Raw genomic sequence first — 17,614 nt, 5'->3', positions numbered from 1 at the left:
CCGTATGAATAGCATGCGCTGCTTGTGGGCATGATCACATTACAGATAATGAGCTCAGATGGGAAAAACTGGACCTCGCGTTGGTTTCATACGGATTACTTTATCACAGAATATTTGTTTTTAGACATGACTTACTTCATTTAAAAATAGACACTTTAAACTTTAGATATATCTCTAATGTCTGTGTGTGTAGTATTCGCTGAGTTTTGGTTCATTTGACGTGTTTCGGAAAGAAGTTCGTGAAGACAGACTACAGAAAGTGCATCGTTTATTTTCTTTATTTTACAAAAGCACAATGTTTTGTTGATATTGTGAGTGTACTTATCTGTACGATTAAAAATGACAGCTCTTTTCGCTCTTATCAGGAAAAATTGCAAGTAATCATTCAAGTTGCTGTTTCGTTACTATGAGAAAGAACTATGAGTTTTTCTTCGTAGTGTATTTTTTAGGTTTGATAACTTGAAAGTAAAGTAATCTGTTTTTTGTTTTTTTTAGTAATCAGTAATGTAATCAAATTGCAATTAATTTGTCATTTGTAGCGGATTTCTTTTTTATGATAATCATACATACATGTTTGCTCTAAAATGCTTGATGATCCAGGTGCTGCTGGACCACGTCTGTTCACCATCCATCAGATCGACGCCAGCACCAATAACCTGCCCAAAGCACACACTTGGTGAGCACATCTCTACAGACTTGTGATCAACCAGTATGTTTTTTTTTTCAAAGGAGAGAGAGCAGTGTAGTTAAACCCCAATATAATGAAAATATATATACAATATATGACTGATAGTGTACAACTTAAAGAAAACTTCAGTTTTGCATTTTTGTTTTTATATTTAAACTATTACACACTGCAATTAAAATGTTAAATTAAATGAATACTATTGTTGAGCAAATTAATTATAAGTGATAATTTATATGTATTTGCTTTTTTTGCTTTTTTATGATATGGTGGGTGCATTTTTGCATTTATATTTTTCATTTTATGTTTTTTTTTTTTATTATATTTCCTTTAAATTAAATTATAGAAATATTTAAAATGTACACTGTCCTTAGTAAGATTTTTTTTAATGAAATTATTACTTTCATTCAGCAAATCTACATTAAATTATTTAAAAGTGACAGCAGAGAGACATTTATAATATTATAAAAGATTTCTGTTTTAATTGAATGCTGTTCTTTTAAAATTTCTATTCATAAAATAATTCTGAAAAACTGTCTCACTGTTTCCACAAACACATTAAGGAGCACAACTGTTTGCAACATTAATAGTAATACAAAATGTTTCTTGAACAAAATAAACAAATTAAACTGATTTATGAATGAGCATGTGACACCCATATATATATATAAACTTATCTTAAATTGTAATATTTCACAATATGGCTGTTTTTACTGTATTTTTATCAAATAAATGCAACCTTTGTGTGCATAAGAGACTTTAAAAAAAGTCTTACCAACACCAAGTTTTTGAATGGTAGAGTATAAATATAAAAAATATTTAAAACAATATATTTTTTGTCATCATTATACAATAATAATAAGATAGTCTCAAATGTGAAATATTAGCCAATTAATCAGTCTCACCACAATATATCAGTCTAACTCTAGGACAAACTATTTTCTGCACTAATTCACCACTGTTCATTTCTATTCAATTTCGGCTCAGCTTCAACCGTATCGACATTCCTCCATACGAGAGCTACGATAAACTCTACGACAAACTGCTGACGGCCATCGAGGAGACCTGCGGCTTCGCTGTGGAATGATCGTCCACCGCTGGCGCTCGCAGAGGAACCGTTCTCCAGGCGGGACAGACCGGTCAGTCAGCCGGCAGACGTGTGGGCCTCACGAGGAGCTCAGACGGAAAGGCTGAGGAAGGGTGGATTATACAGCAGCACTCCACGCCTGATGCTGCTTTACAGATCTTTCTGCATTATTTGAAAAGAAGAGAAGAAAACAATGTATCTTTTCAGCTGCTAGTAACTCTTGTACTTACTATTTTGGAACCTCCTCTTCCTTTTTTTTTTTTTTTTTTTTTTTTTTTTTTTTTTTGTTAAGTCCATAAGTTGATTTTTAGCATTAAGACAACATATTAACAGTATTTCATGTAGCATTTTCACAGACTAGACTTTAGGAGAGGCCGAACTCAGAACAAGAGCGTTCAGGCATAAGCTAATGCAGAAGCACTACTGTCCTTACCGAAGACTAGATGAGAGGAGGAAGCCAATGTCAACAAAAGACTAAGTTTGTCATTTGGGACTTGCAAAGGGTGCCGATCTTCGGCCCACTTGGACTTCAGCAAGCCGCGAGATGAATTTCCTTTCGATCAGGGACCTGTGCTCCACTGGCCTCTTCTGGGCTGCCCTACACCAGAAGCCATCTTGACTACCTGTGCTCCATTCCTCAAGACTGGTGTCACCCGCAGACTGACTTATAAGCTTGTTGAACGTGAACGAATGATACATGAATTCTTAGGTAGGTAGGTAGTCTAGCTTTATTTTTTTACGGCGTGAGAGGACGAGGTAAAAAGAATAAAATTATACAGATATAATATATTGGCATCATCACAGGAACCGATGGTTGCCGATGTTTCCAGAGCAAAAAAATGAAGTTGAAAAGGCTTTAGTGAGGTTGGCATTGGCTTGCTTTGAATGTTCAAAAAAAATTTTTTTTTTTTTTTTTTTTTGTAAAAAATATTGTGAAGAAAAACATTTTAATATGTTGCATTATTGGTGTCAACTTTTCGGTAAACTGTATTCTTATTTGTCTCAGATGTCAATCGAACCCTTTAAAAGATTTAAATATGATGCATATGTATGAGCATGTTAATGAGATGTGAAGTGTCTTCCATTTCATACCTTCTCATTATATTGTTACCATTTATTTTCTGGGCCTGTTTTTTATTATTATTAATATTATTTCATAAAAGAAATGTAACCGTTTACCCCTCGTGGAAATCAAGGGAGAGTAGTGTCCGTGTTACTTGTTATTTTTGTAATTTATTATTAATCCATTGTAGTACCAATTTACTGAACATTTTTACCTGGAAAAATGTCACTGGCCTTCAGTGAGCATTACAGACGAACTGCAAGGAGGATAGCTGTACTAAAGAACAAGAAACGATTCTATCTTTCATAGAAATACATCCGCTTTAGGTTTAAATCTAGCAGAAAACAACAAAAGCATGTATGATGTGCTCTTTGTAAGCCTCTGAAATGCACAGCTTGAAAACCTGTTCCTTCAAGATTATTAAAAGAAACTGCGTAAACACATGCATTTTTATATATATATATATATATATATATATATATATATATATATATATATATAGTTGAATGTGTCTGAGATGCTGCCTGTCTATAGCAATCCTCTATGACCATGGACTGTTGTTAAGAGTTTGCATACGCTGAATATGAGCTATACATCTTTTGTTATTTTTTTTATAAATTTGAGTGTGAAAGGTGGTGAAAAAAAATAATAAAAAAGCCTCTGGATGGATAGTTATAAAATATCATTCATATATGTGGGTCACTGACTGTCATTTATCTTTAAATTAATTAGATTTGAAAGAAAAATAATTTTTGCACACACACACTATGTAATGGCTGTATATAATAAGCAAAATATATATATTTACCAAACTCTTTATGGACTGAATGATTATATATTTCACTTAAATGCGGTGCACACAAAGATCTCTCTGTCTTCTCTTCTTTGAACATGTTTTTATTTGTATAGTTAAACAGACCTCCATGTGGACTGGATGCCCTGTTGACTTTAGGCTTTGAGAGGGTCGTTCCTTTACAGCATGATTTACTAGCAACGCTTTTAACTTTCATAGCTGACCAGTGCAATTTGCTAAATGTAACACACACGATCATTTTTTGTAAGAGTGTTTTATTTTTGTGTGTAATTAGATCTGATTAAATGTGCCTTCCTGATGGGATCACTGTGGCCGCCTGCTTCTGTATGACTGTGTATAAATAATCCATAAAATATATTGTTTTAATGTTTTTCATTGACACATCAACCAACAAGTTCAGTAATTGAGTTAAAGAGGGGAGACTTTCTATCACTGTGATTCTGTGTGTAAATGGGTTACATCCTCGATGCATCATGTATTTATTTACCATATTATTATAGATGCAGCAAGAATGATTGCAAACTTGATTGCAAAGGTTCAATAGTGTGGCAAGAGTATCGCAGTGCTTCACAATCCTTTTGTGACACCAAGGTGGGCTGTTAAGCATCATCTTGGTACAAAGGGGGCAGATGTCCCCATTAGAATAAGAAAGAATTTGACCCCTCTCTTGAAAAGTGGGGGGAGGTGAAAATATTCCCCTTTTGATAAGTTTCAGAGTGTCAGACTCAATTTGACCAAATCTAAAGACAACAATCTTTGCCATTCACACAAGGTAATGGAACCCAAAATGACTGCCAATAGAGTGCATATAAGTGTGCTTCATTACTTAAATTATAACATTTGTGCTTTGTTTTTTAACTTTCTACACATTCTGTAATAATACTTGTCATTAAAACTGAAATAACACATGAAAAGTGTTTACAGACCAAGAAAGCTTAAACATGAGAGAACTATTATATATTTGAGCTTTTTCTTTGTGTGTGTGTGTGTGTGTGTGTGTATATATATATATATATATATATATACAGTCATGCCCAAAAATATTGGCCCCCTTGGTAAATATGATCAAAGAAGGCTGTGAAAATTAATCTGCATTGTTAATCCTTTTGATCTTTTATTTTACAAAAATTCACACAAATGTATCCTTTCATTGGATAATAAGAATTTAAAATGGGGGGAAATATCATTATGAAATAAATATTTTTCTCTAATAGACATTGGCCACAATTAATGGCCCTCTTTTATTCAATACTTTTTGAAACCTTTATTTGCCAGTTTAACAGCTCTAAATGTTCTCCTATAATGCCTGATGAGGTTAGAGAACACCTCACAAGAGATCAGAGACCATTCCTTCATCCAGAATCACTCCAGACCCTTCAGATTCCCAGCTCCATGATGGTGCTTCTCCTCTTCAGTTCATCACACTCATTTTCGGTAGGGTTCAGGTCAGAGGACTGGAATGGCTATAGCAGAAGCTTGGTTTTGAGCTCAGTGACCCATTTCTGTGTTGTTTGAGGTTTGTGTTTGGATTATTGTAAGATTATTATAAGATTTCTAACAGAGTCAGTCACTTACTGATTTTTTTTGTATCTGTTGGTATTTGATAGAATCAGTTATGCCATGTGTCTAAACAAGATGTCCAGGACCTCCAGCAGAAATATAGGCCCACAACATCAAGAATACAGCAGAATATTTCATTGTACACGTGGGGTACTTTTTATCCCTGTGTTTACCAAACCCATCTTGAGTGTTTGCTGCTAAAAAGCTCATTTTTAGTTTCATCTGATCATAGAAGCCAGTCCCATTTAAAGTTCCAGTCATGGCTGATAACTGAATATGCTTTAGTTTGTTTTTGGATGAGCAAGGAGAATTTTTCTTGAAACCCTCCTAAACAACACGTGTTGATGTAGGTGCTGTTTGACCATTTTTTTTAAGATTTTCTGAACCAGAGACTCAACTATTTTCTGCAATTCTCCAGCGGTGGTCCTTGTAGAGTCTTTAGCTACTCAAACTCTCCTTCTCACCGCACATTAGGACGATATAGACACACGTCCTCTTCCAGGCAGTTTTGTAACATTTTCTGTTGGTTGGAAATTCTTAATTATTGCCCTGATGGTGGAAATGGGAATTTTCACTGCTCTAGTTCTTTTCTTAAAGCCACTTCACCAATTTGTGAAGCTCAATTATCTTTTGCTGCACATCAGAAATATATTCTTTGGTTTTTCTCATTGTGATGGATGATTAAGGGGATTTGGGCTTTGTTTTCCCTCCTCTTTATATTTTTGTGAAACAGGAAGCCAGAGCTGGATGATTTCATATTCATAATCACCCTGGAGTGCTTGAATTGTGAATATGAATGGGAATATACTTCAGAGATATTTTACTCATAAGAATTTACATGGGGGCCAATAATTGTGTCCAACGTGTATTTGAGAAAAACATTTACTTCATAATGGTATTTCTCCCTATTTTAAATTCTTATTATCCAATGAAAGGTTAGATTTTTGTGAATTTTTTAAAATAAAAGATCCAGAAATAAACAGCCGCCTTTGATCATATTTACCAACGGTGCCAATTTTTTTGGCCATGACTGTATAAATATATATATATATATATATATATATATATATATATATATATATATATATATATAACCACTAACGTTTATACAGCCCTTAGCTTCTGAACATATAGGAATGTAATTCTTCGGGATATCACATAAGTTGCTTGAAACTCTTATTTTATACTCCACTAACGTTTCTTTTTCAAACCATTGGAGTTTCTCATAGCTTTCTAAAATAACAGTTTTGCGTTTATAAAAAAGATAAATGTGGTAAGAGACTTTTACAGGGTTTAAAAGATTTTTGAAGCTCCAGATCCAATTCAATTTTTGAAGTTTTGCATTGTTATAAAATATCAACTACTGTTTACTAATGCAAAAAAAAGTGCAATCACACTGCCTTTTTTCGGGGGACATATTGTCCCATGGTATTATTTTCAGTTTAGTGTAAATACAATGAGATAGAACTATCTTAATAATGTATTACCATCTGTTACCACTATTTTATCATAGCACCCTCACAATATTTGGTAAGAATTCAGAGTAGGCATTAATCTCCAACGCGCATGCTCGGCGACGAGAACGCGCGCGACGCCTATACGTCAGAAAGACGTCAACGATTTTCCGGAAGTCAGCTCGTCTTCTTATAAAACCCGGCGAGTTCACGCAGTAATCGGCGTTCACGAGCACCATCACTGCGAGTCACCGGGGGAAGAAACGTCCGATTATTTAAATTTTAATTTATCATTTCAGATTACAATATGCCTGGATATTCCGACAGAGACCGCGGTCGTGACAGAGGGTAAGATGGGTCGATGTTTTTTCGATGAAAATATTTGTGATAATTTAAAATATCAATCGACGCGGGTTTCGTTATAATGTGGCCGTTGATCGGTTGTTCTCGCGGATGAATCAAATCACTTCTCCGTCGGTTTTGTCGTGTGGTTCAATCCGATCAGGGCGTGTTATGGCGGATGAATAGGTAACGTTACGTTACGTGTCCGTTTACACGACACAAATCGTGCGGAAAAGGAGTTTCTGATATTCTAACGCGTAAAACACATCGTAAATGTCGAAAAAAGCACGTTTAATTGAATTTCAACACAAATCTCGTGGATTTATACCGTTTAAAGGCCTCGTCGGGCCATGTGACCGTGATGTTGTAAAATGCCGGCCGGTTTTTTTCCTCTTTGTCTCCTGCCGGTAGGAAATAAAATGGCAGCGACGTTAAAACGTGGCGCAGACAAGAACTCACGATCTGAATCCAAACCTGAGCTTTTGTCATCTATTATTCAGGCCTTTTGAGTTTTGCTTAACGGACCTTTTTTTGTTTTGTTTGAGGATAGGTTCAAAAGTACGTGTATGTGTCTGTATATATCTGTGTGTGTGTGTGTGTGTGTGTGGCCATGGTGTATCAGTGATATATGCGACATAGCTGTATGGTGTGAATATCTAAAGTGTCGTGACGCGTTACTGTACTATGTTGCTACCAGGTTTTTGGTTTGTAGGTTTACTACACATAGCAACTTAGTTTTTTATTTTATTATTTATTTATAAATGTTCCTACCAAAACACTAAAATGACGTGAACTAACGTTACACTTGAAGTGCCTTTTTTTTCTTTTTTTTTTTAAAAGTACCATGGCAGTGCAGATAGATATTCTGTGGTGCTTTTGATCTGTATACACACACACACACTGGCCAGTTAATTTGTCATTGAGCCTCAGCTGTTCTAAAATGTCCTCTTTCTCCACTAGTAGTTACAGCAGTGGTCCTCCACGTTTTGGAGGCAGCAGAAACGGACCTCCTGCGGGCAAGAAGTTCGGGAATCCTGGTGAACGTCTGCGGAAAAAGCACTGGAACCTGGACGAGCTCCCCAAGTTTGAGAAGAACTTCTACCAGGAGCATCCTGAGGTTTCTCGGCGGTCAGCTGTACGTAAACTCTCACTGCAGTTGAGTGTGTATGTGGTGTTTGTTTTTCTTGTCTTTTAGAGTTTAAGATGTGGCGTGTCTCTTGTATTGCAGCAAGATGTTGAACACTACAGGAGAACCAAGGAGATCACGGTGAAAGGTCGAGACTGTCCCAAACCCATTGTAAAGTTCCATGAAGCAAACTTTCCAAGTAAGTTAATACGTTTTAAAAGATTTTGAATATAGAGTTTTGTGAGGGTAAATTAACTGTTCTGTTTTGTAGACTATGTGATGGATGTGATCGCTAAACAGAACTGGACCGATCCAACTCCTATCCAGGCTCAGGGGTGGCCAGTGGCACTGAGTGGCAAAGATATGGTTGGCATTGCACAGACCGGCTCTGGAAAAACGCTCTCGGTATGATGCTTTTAAACAATCCTGACACAAATCATCTGGCTTTGACTCATTTGAACTGGTTATAATTATAATCCCTTCTTTCTACAGTATCTGCTTCCCTCTATTGTTCACATAAACCACCAACCATTCCTGGAACGTGGCGACGGTCCCATTGTAAGTTCAGCGACCTGTCAAGTATGTTTCAATCTGTCTTTAAGTCGGTGTTTTAATCGGATGTTTTTATGTCTCTAGTGCTTGGTGTTGGCACCCACCCGTGAATTGGCGCAGCAGGTCCAGCAGGTGGCGGCAGAGTACGGCAAGGCTTCTCGTCTCAAGTCCACCTGCATCTACGGAGGCGCTCCCAAAGGACCACAGATCCGGGATCTGGAAAGGGGTGCGAGTTGGAACAGATCTTGAATCTCTTTTGGCATGCTTTAAGTGGGTGTTTAATGTCTGTCTTTTCCATTGCTGGTGTCAGGTGTCGAGATTTGTATCGCCACACCCGGAAGACTTATCGATTTCCTTGAAGTTGGAAAGACAAATCTGCGCAGATGCACGTACCTTGTGCTTGACGAAGCTGACAGGATGCTTGACATGGGATTTGAACCTCAGATTCGAAAAATCCTGGACCAAATTAGAGTATGCATCGTTTTAAAATGTCTGGAGAGATTCGTATCGGCTGTCGATTTTCAAAAGATAGTAACTCTTGAATCGTTTGCTCCTGTAGCCGGACAGACAGACTCTTATGTGGAGCGCTACGTGGCCCAAAGAGGTGAGGCAGCTGGCTGAGGACTTCCTGAAGGACTATGTACAGATCAACGTCGGTGCGCTGCAGCTCAGCGCCAACCACAACATCCTACAGATTGTCGACGTTTGCAATGATGGCGAAAAGGAAGACAAGTGAGTGCTGGGGACATTAAAGTTTGGTTTTGAGGGTTGTGAGAGGGAACGCATGACGACAAACTGGTTCTTTTTCAGACTGATGCGTCTGCTGGAGGAAATCATGAGCGAGAAGGAGAACAAGACCATTATTTTTGTGGAGACCAAGAGAAGGTGTGATGATCTCACCAGGAGCATGCGTAGGGATGGGTAAGATTGACCTACTTTGCTTTGCTTTGTCATGATTGCTTTGTTTGGGTCTGAAATGGAGGAATTTGACTGGTTTTTCCTGTTGCAGGTGGCCAGCAATGGGCATCCATGGAGACAAGAGTCAGCAGGAAAGAGACTGGGTGCTCAATGGTACGTGTTTGCCATGAAGGTCTCAGCATTTTTGGTTAATTTGCATGATTTTAATTTATTTTTTTTCTACCTCAACAGAGTTCAAATATGGCAAAGCGCCCATCCTCATTGCCACAGACGTTGCCTCCAGAGGACTAGGTTTGTTATTGCGTTTTAATGTCCTTGTCACTTATTGTGTATACTATACAGTTCTGCCGTTTCCTTTTAACTGCTGTGCCTTTCTGAGCCCCTCTCACCTGAAGGTGGAGTCTTGGAGGCAGGACCTTGGCATGACGCGTCCAGGTTCACCAGGAGGGGGTAAGGAGCTCCTCTGTGGAGTTCTACTTGTCTGCCAGCCAATCAAATTGCATTCAGAGGTGTTCGGAGCTCCGTGATTGGGGTGTAATCCAAGGGGCGGCATACCACGGAGGAGTGCTTTGCCGTTGAGTGGTTGCACTTGCGTCCTGCTCTCGCGCAACAGCTTGAACTGTTGAACTTTAAGTTTAAGGACTGTGAGTTTTCTCTAAAGGAAGTGCGTTGTATGAAATTTTAGCGGTTTTCCATCGAGAGCAGTTGCTTTAACCTACATGCCTCCGCACTGAATGCGATTACCCGGCTGGTCGATGCGTGCCCTCCTTTTGCTGGCTTCAGTCATGTCGAGTCCTGCCAAAGAGAATCATATTTTCTTTCAAGTGAGCACCGGTTGGTTGGAAAGCTTGCGTCAGCCTTAAATTTAAGCCCTTAATCGGTCTCGTTTTTGAGCGAGTTGAGTCTTGGCAAGATGCAGCAGTTTGTCCTGTCGCTTTTAATAGAGGACATTGTTAATTGTCATTTGGATCCTTAAGGTCCTGATTTTAACCATCCTTTCCTCAGCGTGGTAAGTCGATGACCTATCATTCGTTGTTTCCCTTGCTAACACCTCCTGTCCTCGCTGCTATGGCGGTGTGCACCCGCACTCCTCTATTCCTGCCATGGCGCGTCCGTTTTCTCTTAACAGATGTGGAGGACATCAAATTTGTCATTAATTATGACTACCCCAACAATTCTGAGGACTACATTCACCGCATTGGCCGTACGGCTCGCAGTCAGAAAACCGGCACAGCCTACACTTTCTTTACGCCCAACAACATGAAACAGGCTCACGACCTCGTCTCGGTCCTCCGTGAGGCCAACCAAGCCATAAACCCCAAGCTCATCCAAATGGCCGAAGACAGAGGAGGTAAATCCAATTGGTGAGATACAAGAACTGTGGTTTACCCTCAGCCTGTTTTGTCCTGCATTCTCTTTAAAGGGTATGGTTCTTCTACATAGTTCCGATCGGTTTACGGATCCAGGTTTAACTCCAGTTTCTCTTCCAGGTCGTTCAAGGGGAGGTCGAGGTGGAGGGTATAGGGATGACCGCCGCGATCGCCACACTGGCGGCAGGCGGGACTTCAACAGCTACAGCCAGGATAACCGTAACAGTGACTCTTACGGGCAAAAGAAGGTGTTTGGAAACAAAACTCAAAACGGATCTAGCGGTTACAACAGCAGTAACAGCTTCAACGCGGGATACAGCAATAACGGACAGGGTAACTTCGGCAGTCAATCTGGTGGGTACGGAAACCAAGGCTATCAGAACCAGCAGTTTGCTCCCAACCAAGGGGCTGTTCAGAACAGCATGAACCACCCTCCACCGTTCCCCTTCAACCCCCAACAGATGCCACAGTCCATGCCATTCCCCATGGCTCCTCCCACATTCCCTCAGTAAAGTTTCATTTGCTAATCTCAATCTTTAACTGTTCCGTTCATGTAACTTTATTTCTTCAGAGCAGGTTGTAAAATGTACATGCCGTCACAAGCATCCCAGAGTCTGCTGTGCAGGGTTTTTTTTTTTTTTTTTTTTTTTTTTTTTTTTTCTCCCTCCCCTTTTTTTTGTTTTTGTTAGATGTATCTTTTGTTTTTTAGTAACTTAAACTTATTTTGTACTGTAGAGCTAATGAAGGATCTACACTTGTAAAAAATGTCAAGGGCCATTCATGGCCATTGCATGGTCCTCAAATAAACTCTTAAAAGTAACACTTTTTTTTTTGTGTCTGAATTTGTGAGTAGCAGAAGTTGCGGCTAGGACGTCTTAATATTAATGCATCTTATATAGCTTTATCTTTTACAGTGTAGTATTGAATCATTGTTGCAGAAGAGCAGAGAAAATTGTTTTTGGTAATTCTAAATGTTCAGAGAGTGCTGAAAGCAAAGGAACCGATTTTGATTATTGCAAATGAAACAAAAAAAAAAATTTTTTTTTTTTTTTCCACTTGTTTATAGTTATGGCACAAATCTTAAGTGGCTATTCAAGCTTATTGCTTGGTTCTATGTTTTGTACTTTATACTTGTATCATTCATTGATTGTATTACAGATGTATTTCTCCAACTACTGGGTAATTAAAAAATGACTTGCAAAAAGGTTTTAACTCATCTCTACCTTCAGTTTAACATTTATTAATGACACTTAATGAAGGCTAAAATATCTCCCTGTGAGATTTATCCACAACTTGCATCAATGTGTTATTTTTAACACTGATAACACCAATGATAGGGATACACCTTAATTCAAATGTATTTGCAGTAATTCTTGACTGTTTTCCACATTATAAAGCAGCACAATGATTTCCAACATTGATAAATGTTTCTTGAGCATCAAGTCATGATTTCTGAAGGATCACGTGACACTGAAGACTGGAGTAATGATGCTGAAAGTTCAGCTTTGCATCACAGAAATAAGTTACATTTCAAAATATATTCAAATACAAAATAGTTATTTTAAATTTATTTTGAAGAAATAATTGCAGCATTGGTAAATGTAAAAGGCTGAAAATTAAAAAAAAAAAAATCTTACATCAAAAGGTAAGTGTTATACTAGATGAAGGGGTCAAGGGATTTTTTTCAGCCATCTGCCATATTCAATTATAAATATGTTGATTTTATATTACTTAAAAATAGATTATAAAATGGTGTCTTTTAAATGAGATTTTTTCACTGACAAGCCAAAGAACACATTTGAGAAAGTCTTTAGTGAGGAGAATAACCCATAATGAGCACAAACATCTTACACTGACTAATACTGATCCCTACATTTTGTTACTTCATTACTTTTGATGCCTCAACCCCTATCCAACAATCCAATAACATAGGAAAATTATATTAATATCATAGCTACAATTAGCTTCAACTAATTGGGTTTCTTAGTTTTTTTGGAAAGTGATGTTACATTACTTTTCCATTACATTTTCTCATCTGGGCTTGGCTCATTTTTCTCTTTTCAGCAATAAAAAAAAGGAAACACAAATGTTATGTTTATCTAAAGTAATTTTTTGCTTAGGGTTGAAATGGATCATTGAAGGTCAGCAGCAAAGACACTGGTTAATAAAATGGGATTAAACACAAAGGATATTTGTGCTATTTAACATTTAATATGCTTTGTGTCATATTCTGAGTTTGCATTTCACTGTTTTTATTCATTCTGAGGAATACTGAATCTGTTTTTGTGCGAGTGAGATGAATAAATGGATGTTGACATTTAGTGTAGAACTACAGTAAGCATCATGTTTACACAGCACACACAACCCTCTGCACTTACACACGATTTCTCTCAACAACGTTGACGCAGGGCATTTTGGGGGCCCTAAGCAGTTGGGGGCCTCTTACACCTTATTGTACAGTAATATTATTTTAGTATCATTCAGGTAGTGTTATAGTTTTTGTAAACATTTTGAATTATTTTTATATTTTCTGTTTTCATTTTAGTTTTAGCAATTTTGTTTGTTTTTGTTGTTTTTATTAGATTTTTTTTTTTAATGTCTATGTTTTGGTGTCTTTATAATTATTTAAAAAAAATAGTTTTACTTTTAGTTATTTTACATCAAGATCAACTAAATGAAAATGTGAAATGTTTCCTTGTCAACTGGCTAAAAAAACAGTTTAAGTATTTTATTTCAGTTAACATTTATTTTATTTCAAGTAAAGAAAATGTTTTTTAATTTTGTTATAAAAAAAATTAAACTGTCTTAATATCATCTTAGAACCTTAGAACAAAGACTTTTAAGATAAAAAATGACATGAAATTACCATTATAACCAGTAGATGGAAGTCAGTTGTCATTTCAACTCCCTACAGTTTTTTTTTCTTCTTCTTTTTGAAGTCTTGCTTTTGGATTTATTATAAAATGACTATTGTAATACATTTGAGTACTTTTACTGCACTAAAGTATAAAGTATTGCAAGTGCAGGAAGTCACAATTTCTCATGTCATTAAAAAAAATAAAAAAATAAGCCCAGACACCAACAGCCTATAAGGGTTAATTATTCAATTACTTAACTAGTTAACTACAAATTAAATAATTAATTTTTAATGGTACAACAATTAAATAATGCACTTAATATTTTAAAAATATTTTTAGATTTGATTTAAAAAATAATTATTTTCATTTTTTTACAATTTTGTTACTATGAATTTAGTCTGAATCACTTAATGCACGTTTATTTTTGACATCGGTTTGTCAGTTAGTTCGTTTCCTACATCTCTACAGTTTCACCATCAATTTAGAGCAAACACCCGTGCAACAATTTAGCGGATTCACTTGTGTCATTCCTGAAACAATATACGGTAGTATACAGTATGGTCCTCTTAGACAAACAAAACTTTTCATTGTGAATGGATTATGTAGAGTCAGGGCCCTCACTCCCCTGATAGCACAGCTGATTAAAACAGTTGACTGGAAATGACTGAACTGGCTTATCGAAAACCAGGAAGTAACCACACATATAGTCAAGTGAGCTGCAATACCGCATACCCACCTCAGCTATACCAAGAAATGAAGATAAAGGTTGCAGAAGCCTTGAAGACAGCAACATTAGTAGCACTGATGTGTGATGGGTGGAGAACAAGGGCGACTCAGTCCAGGCTCACAGAAGCTTGGCCCACCCTGGCCCCACACTACATAACAGCCAATCACAAAATTATATATTTTCTGTTGTGTTTTCGTACCACCCGCCCACGCAGATGTGCTAACATTGTACGCCTAAATAATTTTAGCAGGGAGCGGTCATAAATCACTTTTGTACAGCTCGCACTGTTCACCTTTGATTTCAAACACGTTTACTCTGTGTAAAGGGAGCAGATCTTACAAGACATGATGTTTGTCACTGAGCTTGGTCTAGTCAGTCTTGTGATCAGTGAAACTCCTGCAGCTCCTGTTGGATGCGGGCTTGTCAAGTCAGGGTTGTTTGTTCAAGCATCAAAATTTTCAAGTAACTGTATTTTTGTATTTAAAAAATACAAAAAAATACCTTTAGAAGAGAGCGTGAAATTTCTTCGCAAACCTTCCATCAATTGGCCTATTTGATCTAAACCTTCGCCATTACACTGACTTAAGTTGATGAAGTAAACAATGTTTGATAGCAGCAGCTTTTCTCTGCCGAGTCATAAGCCCACCAGCTAACAGATCAAATATTCACATATCCCTGTGATCTCCTAGATGAAGGTTAGTTTAAAGTAACTAACAGTTTGCTAACGACTCATAATTGTATCCTAATTTAGTTTCTTGGTGTTTGGTAACGAGAGCCTACTTTGCATCAGCAACACTGACTCAATGACAAACAATTCATTCATAAGAAGACAATGGCACCTATATTCATAACAACTAGTTTCTAACATTTGATTGTTAGTCATAAATATAATAATATATTATGTCTCATTCACACAATGGTATGCAAAATCATGCTCCTACTAAACAGCTACCTCAATAAGGGTACAATATTCAGCGATCAAATATTTATTTATCAATCATTGGACAAGTTATGTTATTACCAGAAGCAGGTTTTTGTGGTAATGATGCACCAGTCGTTCAGGAAGTAAAACAGGCTTTCCATGAAGATCTGGCCAAGAGATACACAAGTGTGGCAGAGCTTCGACCCCACAACAACTACCATACATTGTGTATGCGTGTGATAAATTGGTGTGTGTGTGTGTGTGTGTCATGTGCAGAACAGAGACACCAATTTATCAGGAGCATCCAACTTTATCTTAGGGAAAGAGACACAAGATAACACTGAATTTGGAATTCAAATATGGGACTTTGTTGACTGTTTTCTGTTCTCTTTCACTGCAGAAGGAGGAGCTTGAGGACCCTGCTAAGCCAGATAGTACAGACAAAGGCCTAGGTGAAGGCCCTGCCCCGAAAAGAACATCTGCACTGGTGAATCTATTGTGCAAGGCGTTCAATAATGGCAGAGTTTTCCCTCGATTTGCTGATGCCAGAGCTGAGGAGATATTTGGAGGCCCCCCTCCACTATCCCCCACTAAAACCCCGTCAGCTGGTGGACTGCCTTCCCGCTGCTGACCAAGTTGGCAAAGCATTATCAATGCATCCCTGGTACTAGTGTTGCAGCAGATAGTAGTAACTGCACAGTGAAGCACGCTTTCTCCGGAACATGTAGACCAGCTTCTGTTTCTACAAAAGAACCTAGACATCCCAGTCTGTGATGAACAGTAAAGTAAACTCAGTTCAGTTCTCAGAAGTCAACATGCACTTTAGTGAAATGTAGCAGTTCTAATAGCACCTTGCATCTTAATATAGCAGCTCATTAGATTTTATCTGTTGAGTTGAAAAGTGTTTTTCATTCTTATATTATGGATTTTTTTTCAATGAGTCTCAGGGCTGCCTTGCCAAGAAGAATGTCATATGTTTAATGGCTGCAGTCAGTATAAATGGCATTTGTTTTTATAACAATGAGTTTACTAAACTGCAAGATGCAAGGTTTTGTTGCAGTGGAAGACCTGTCTAGTGCAGTCAAATACAAAGATGTAACACTAAACAGCACACTGGATTCAAATCTAAACATGTACTGAATCGAAATTCGATGAAACATTATCAATGTAATTACCAAGCAGTACTGTCTGAACCCTGATATGGCCCTGGGGCCCAATGCAACTGCTTATATCTTTTAGGTCTGGCCACGCTCAGTCCCAGTCTAGGAGTTTTTTGACAAGCCAATAAAACACACTGAAACAGCTGATAAGGAGCAGTGCTGCCAACTCATTTTCAGAGAGAGTCGCTAAAGGAAGGTCGATTTGTTGCTTCGAGTTGCTAAATGACGTTATGATGTCATTGCGCGATGACGTCTTTGCGTAATCGCGACGCAACATTGCGTCACATCAAGTCGCAGCAAAAAACTATTTTGTATATGTTGATTTAGATTTGTTTGTAAAATAATATGCATAATATAATATTAAAATATAAGTGACTGTATTTTTAAATTCAGTGAACACTAACACAGCTAGTAAACTAGTAATACTACACCTTCCTAACAATTATGCTTTAAGCAGTGTGTTAGTAGTTAGTGTGCTACACTCTAAGAAAAGTCTGTACAAATAGCGCACAATCTACTATGTTAATATGAAAGAATTCTCCGTATTTTATTATTATTATTATTATTATTATTTTTAACCTGCATTTTAAATTACACACTGTGTTTTCGGGTTACAGGGTGATGATGGATAATGTCCTGGAAAATTAGTATCTTTTCCATTTTTCTTACAGAGTACTAACTGCAGGTACAAGCTACTAACAAAGTGTATCATAAATGAACAATTATTAAATTATTATTAAATGAAACAATTGAACATAGCAGTTCACGTGATGTGTTTAGTGCTAGGCATCTTTGGTTTCCTCTTTTTGTGTAATTTGAATGGGAAATGTGTGCCTTTTTATTGTCTGAGTCACTTATCAAAAGTTGCTAAAAGTTGCCAAATAAACTGTAAAAATTGCTAAATTTGTTGCCGGGTGCTTTTGGGGGGGAAAAGTTGCTAGGGTAGTCTGAAAAGTTGCTAAATTTAGCAACAAAA

General features: G+C 37.2%; 2 protein-coding genes across 6 annotated transcripts in view; both read left to right on the top strand.

Annotated features, from left to right (window-relative positions):
- Positions 1 to 4,004, top strand: part of LOC109049134 (E3 ubiquitin-protein ligase SMURF2) — a 52,209-nt gene extending 48,205 nt beyond the window's left edge. For both annotated transcript variants that reach the window (XM_042729276.1, XM_042729272.1), the window contains exons 19-20: positions 601 to 676; positions 1,673 to 4,004. In XM_042729276.1, coding sequence (XP_042585210.1) covers positions 601 to 676; positions 1,673 to 1,772 — 176 coding nt within the window. In that variant the 3' untranslated portion in view covers positions 1,773 to 4,004. The remainder of the gene's footprint in view (positions 1 to 600; positions 677 to 1,672) is intronic.
- A 2,849-nt stretch (positions 4,005 to 6,853) lies between these two features.
- On the top strand, positions 6,854 to 12,175 carry LOC109054318 (probable ATP-dependent RNA helicase DDX5). Of its 4 annotated transcripts, none has more exons than XM_042729176.1 (13): positions 6,854 to 7,011; positions 7,966 to 8,140; positions 8,234 to 8,330; positions 8,403 to 8,536; positions 8,624 to 8,689; positions 8,768 to 8,909; positions 8,994 to 9,154; positions 9,243 to 9,415; positions 9,494 to 9,604; positions 9,693 to 9,754; positions 9,833 to 9,892; positions 10,731 to 10,952; positions 11,092 to 12,175. In XM_042729176.1, exons 1-13 carry the CDS (start codon positions 6,971 to 6,973, stop codon positions 11,481 to 11,483), a joined length of 1,836 nt encoding a protein of 611 aa, XP_042585110.1. In that variant the 5' UTR covers positions 6,854 to 6,970; the 3' UTR covers positions 11,484 to 12,175. The 4 variants fall into 4 exon arrangements, with proteins under 4 accessions (XP_042585110.1, XP_042585124.1, XP_042585133.1 ...); XM_042729190.1 differs by having other exon boundaries at positions 10,731 to 10,965; positions 11,092 to 11,429; XM_042729199.1 differs by having other exon boundaries at positions 6,860 to 7,011; positions 7,969 to 8,140; positions 10,731 to 10,965; positions 11,092 to 11,429.
- The last annotated feature ends 5,439 nt before the right edge of the window (positions 12,176 to 17,614 follow it).

Source organism: Cyprinus carpio, chromosome A3 (assembly GCF_018340385.1).
Source record: "Cyprinus carpio isolate SPL01 chromosome A3, ASM1834038v1, whole genome shotgun sequence".
NCBI lineage: Eukaryota > Metazoa > Chordata > Actinopteri > Cypriniformes > Cyprinidae > Cyprinus > Cyprinus carpio.
The sequence above is the reverse complement of the archived record's forward strand: the minus strand, read 5'-3'. Positions and strand labels throughout refer to the sequence as shown.

Excerpts from the sequence above, each read along its gene's own strand:
- LOC109054318 (XM_042729176.1), top strand. The coding sequence starts at position 6,971 with ATGCCTGGATATTCCGACAGAGACCGCGGTCGTGACAGAGG. Across the intron at positions 9,155-9,242 it reads AAATCCTGGACCAAATTAGA|CCGGACAGACAGACTCTTAT; the intron begins GTATGCATCGTT and ends TTGCTCCTGTAG. Across the intron at positions 9,605-9,692 it reads AGGAGCATGCGTAGGGATGG|GTGGCCAGCAATGGGCATCC; the intron begins GTAAGATTGACC and ends TTCCTGTTGCAG.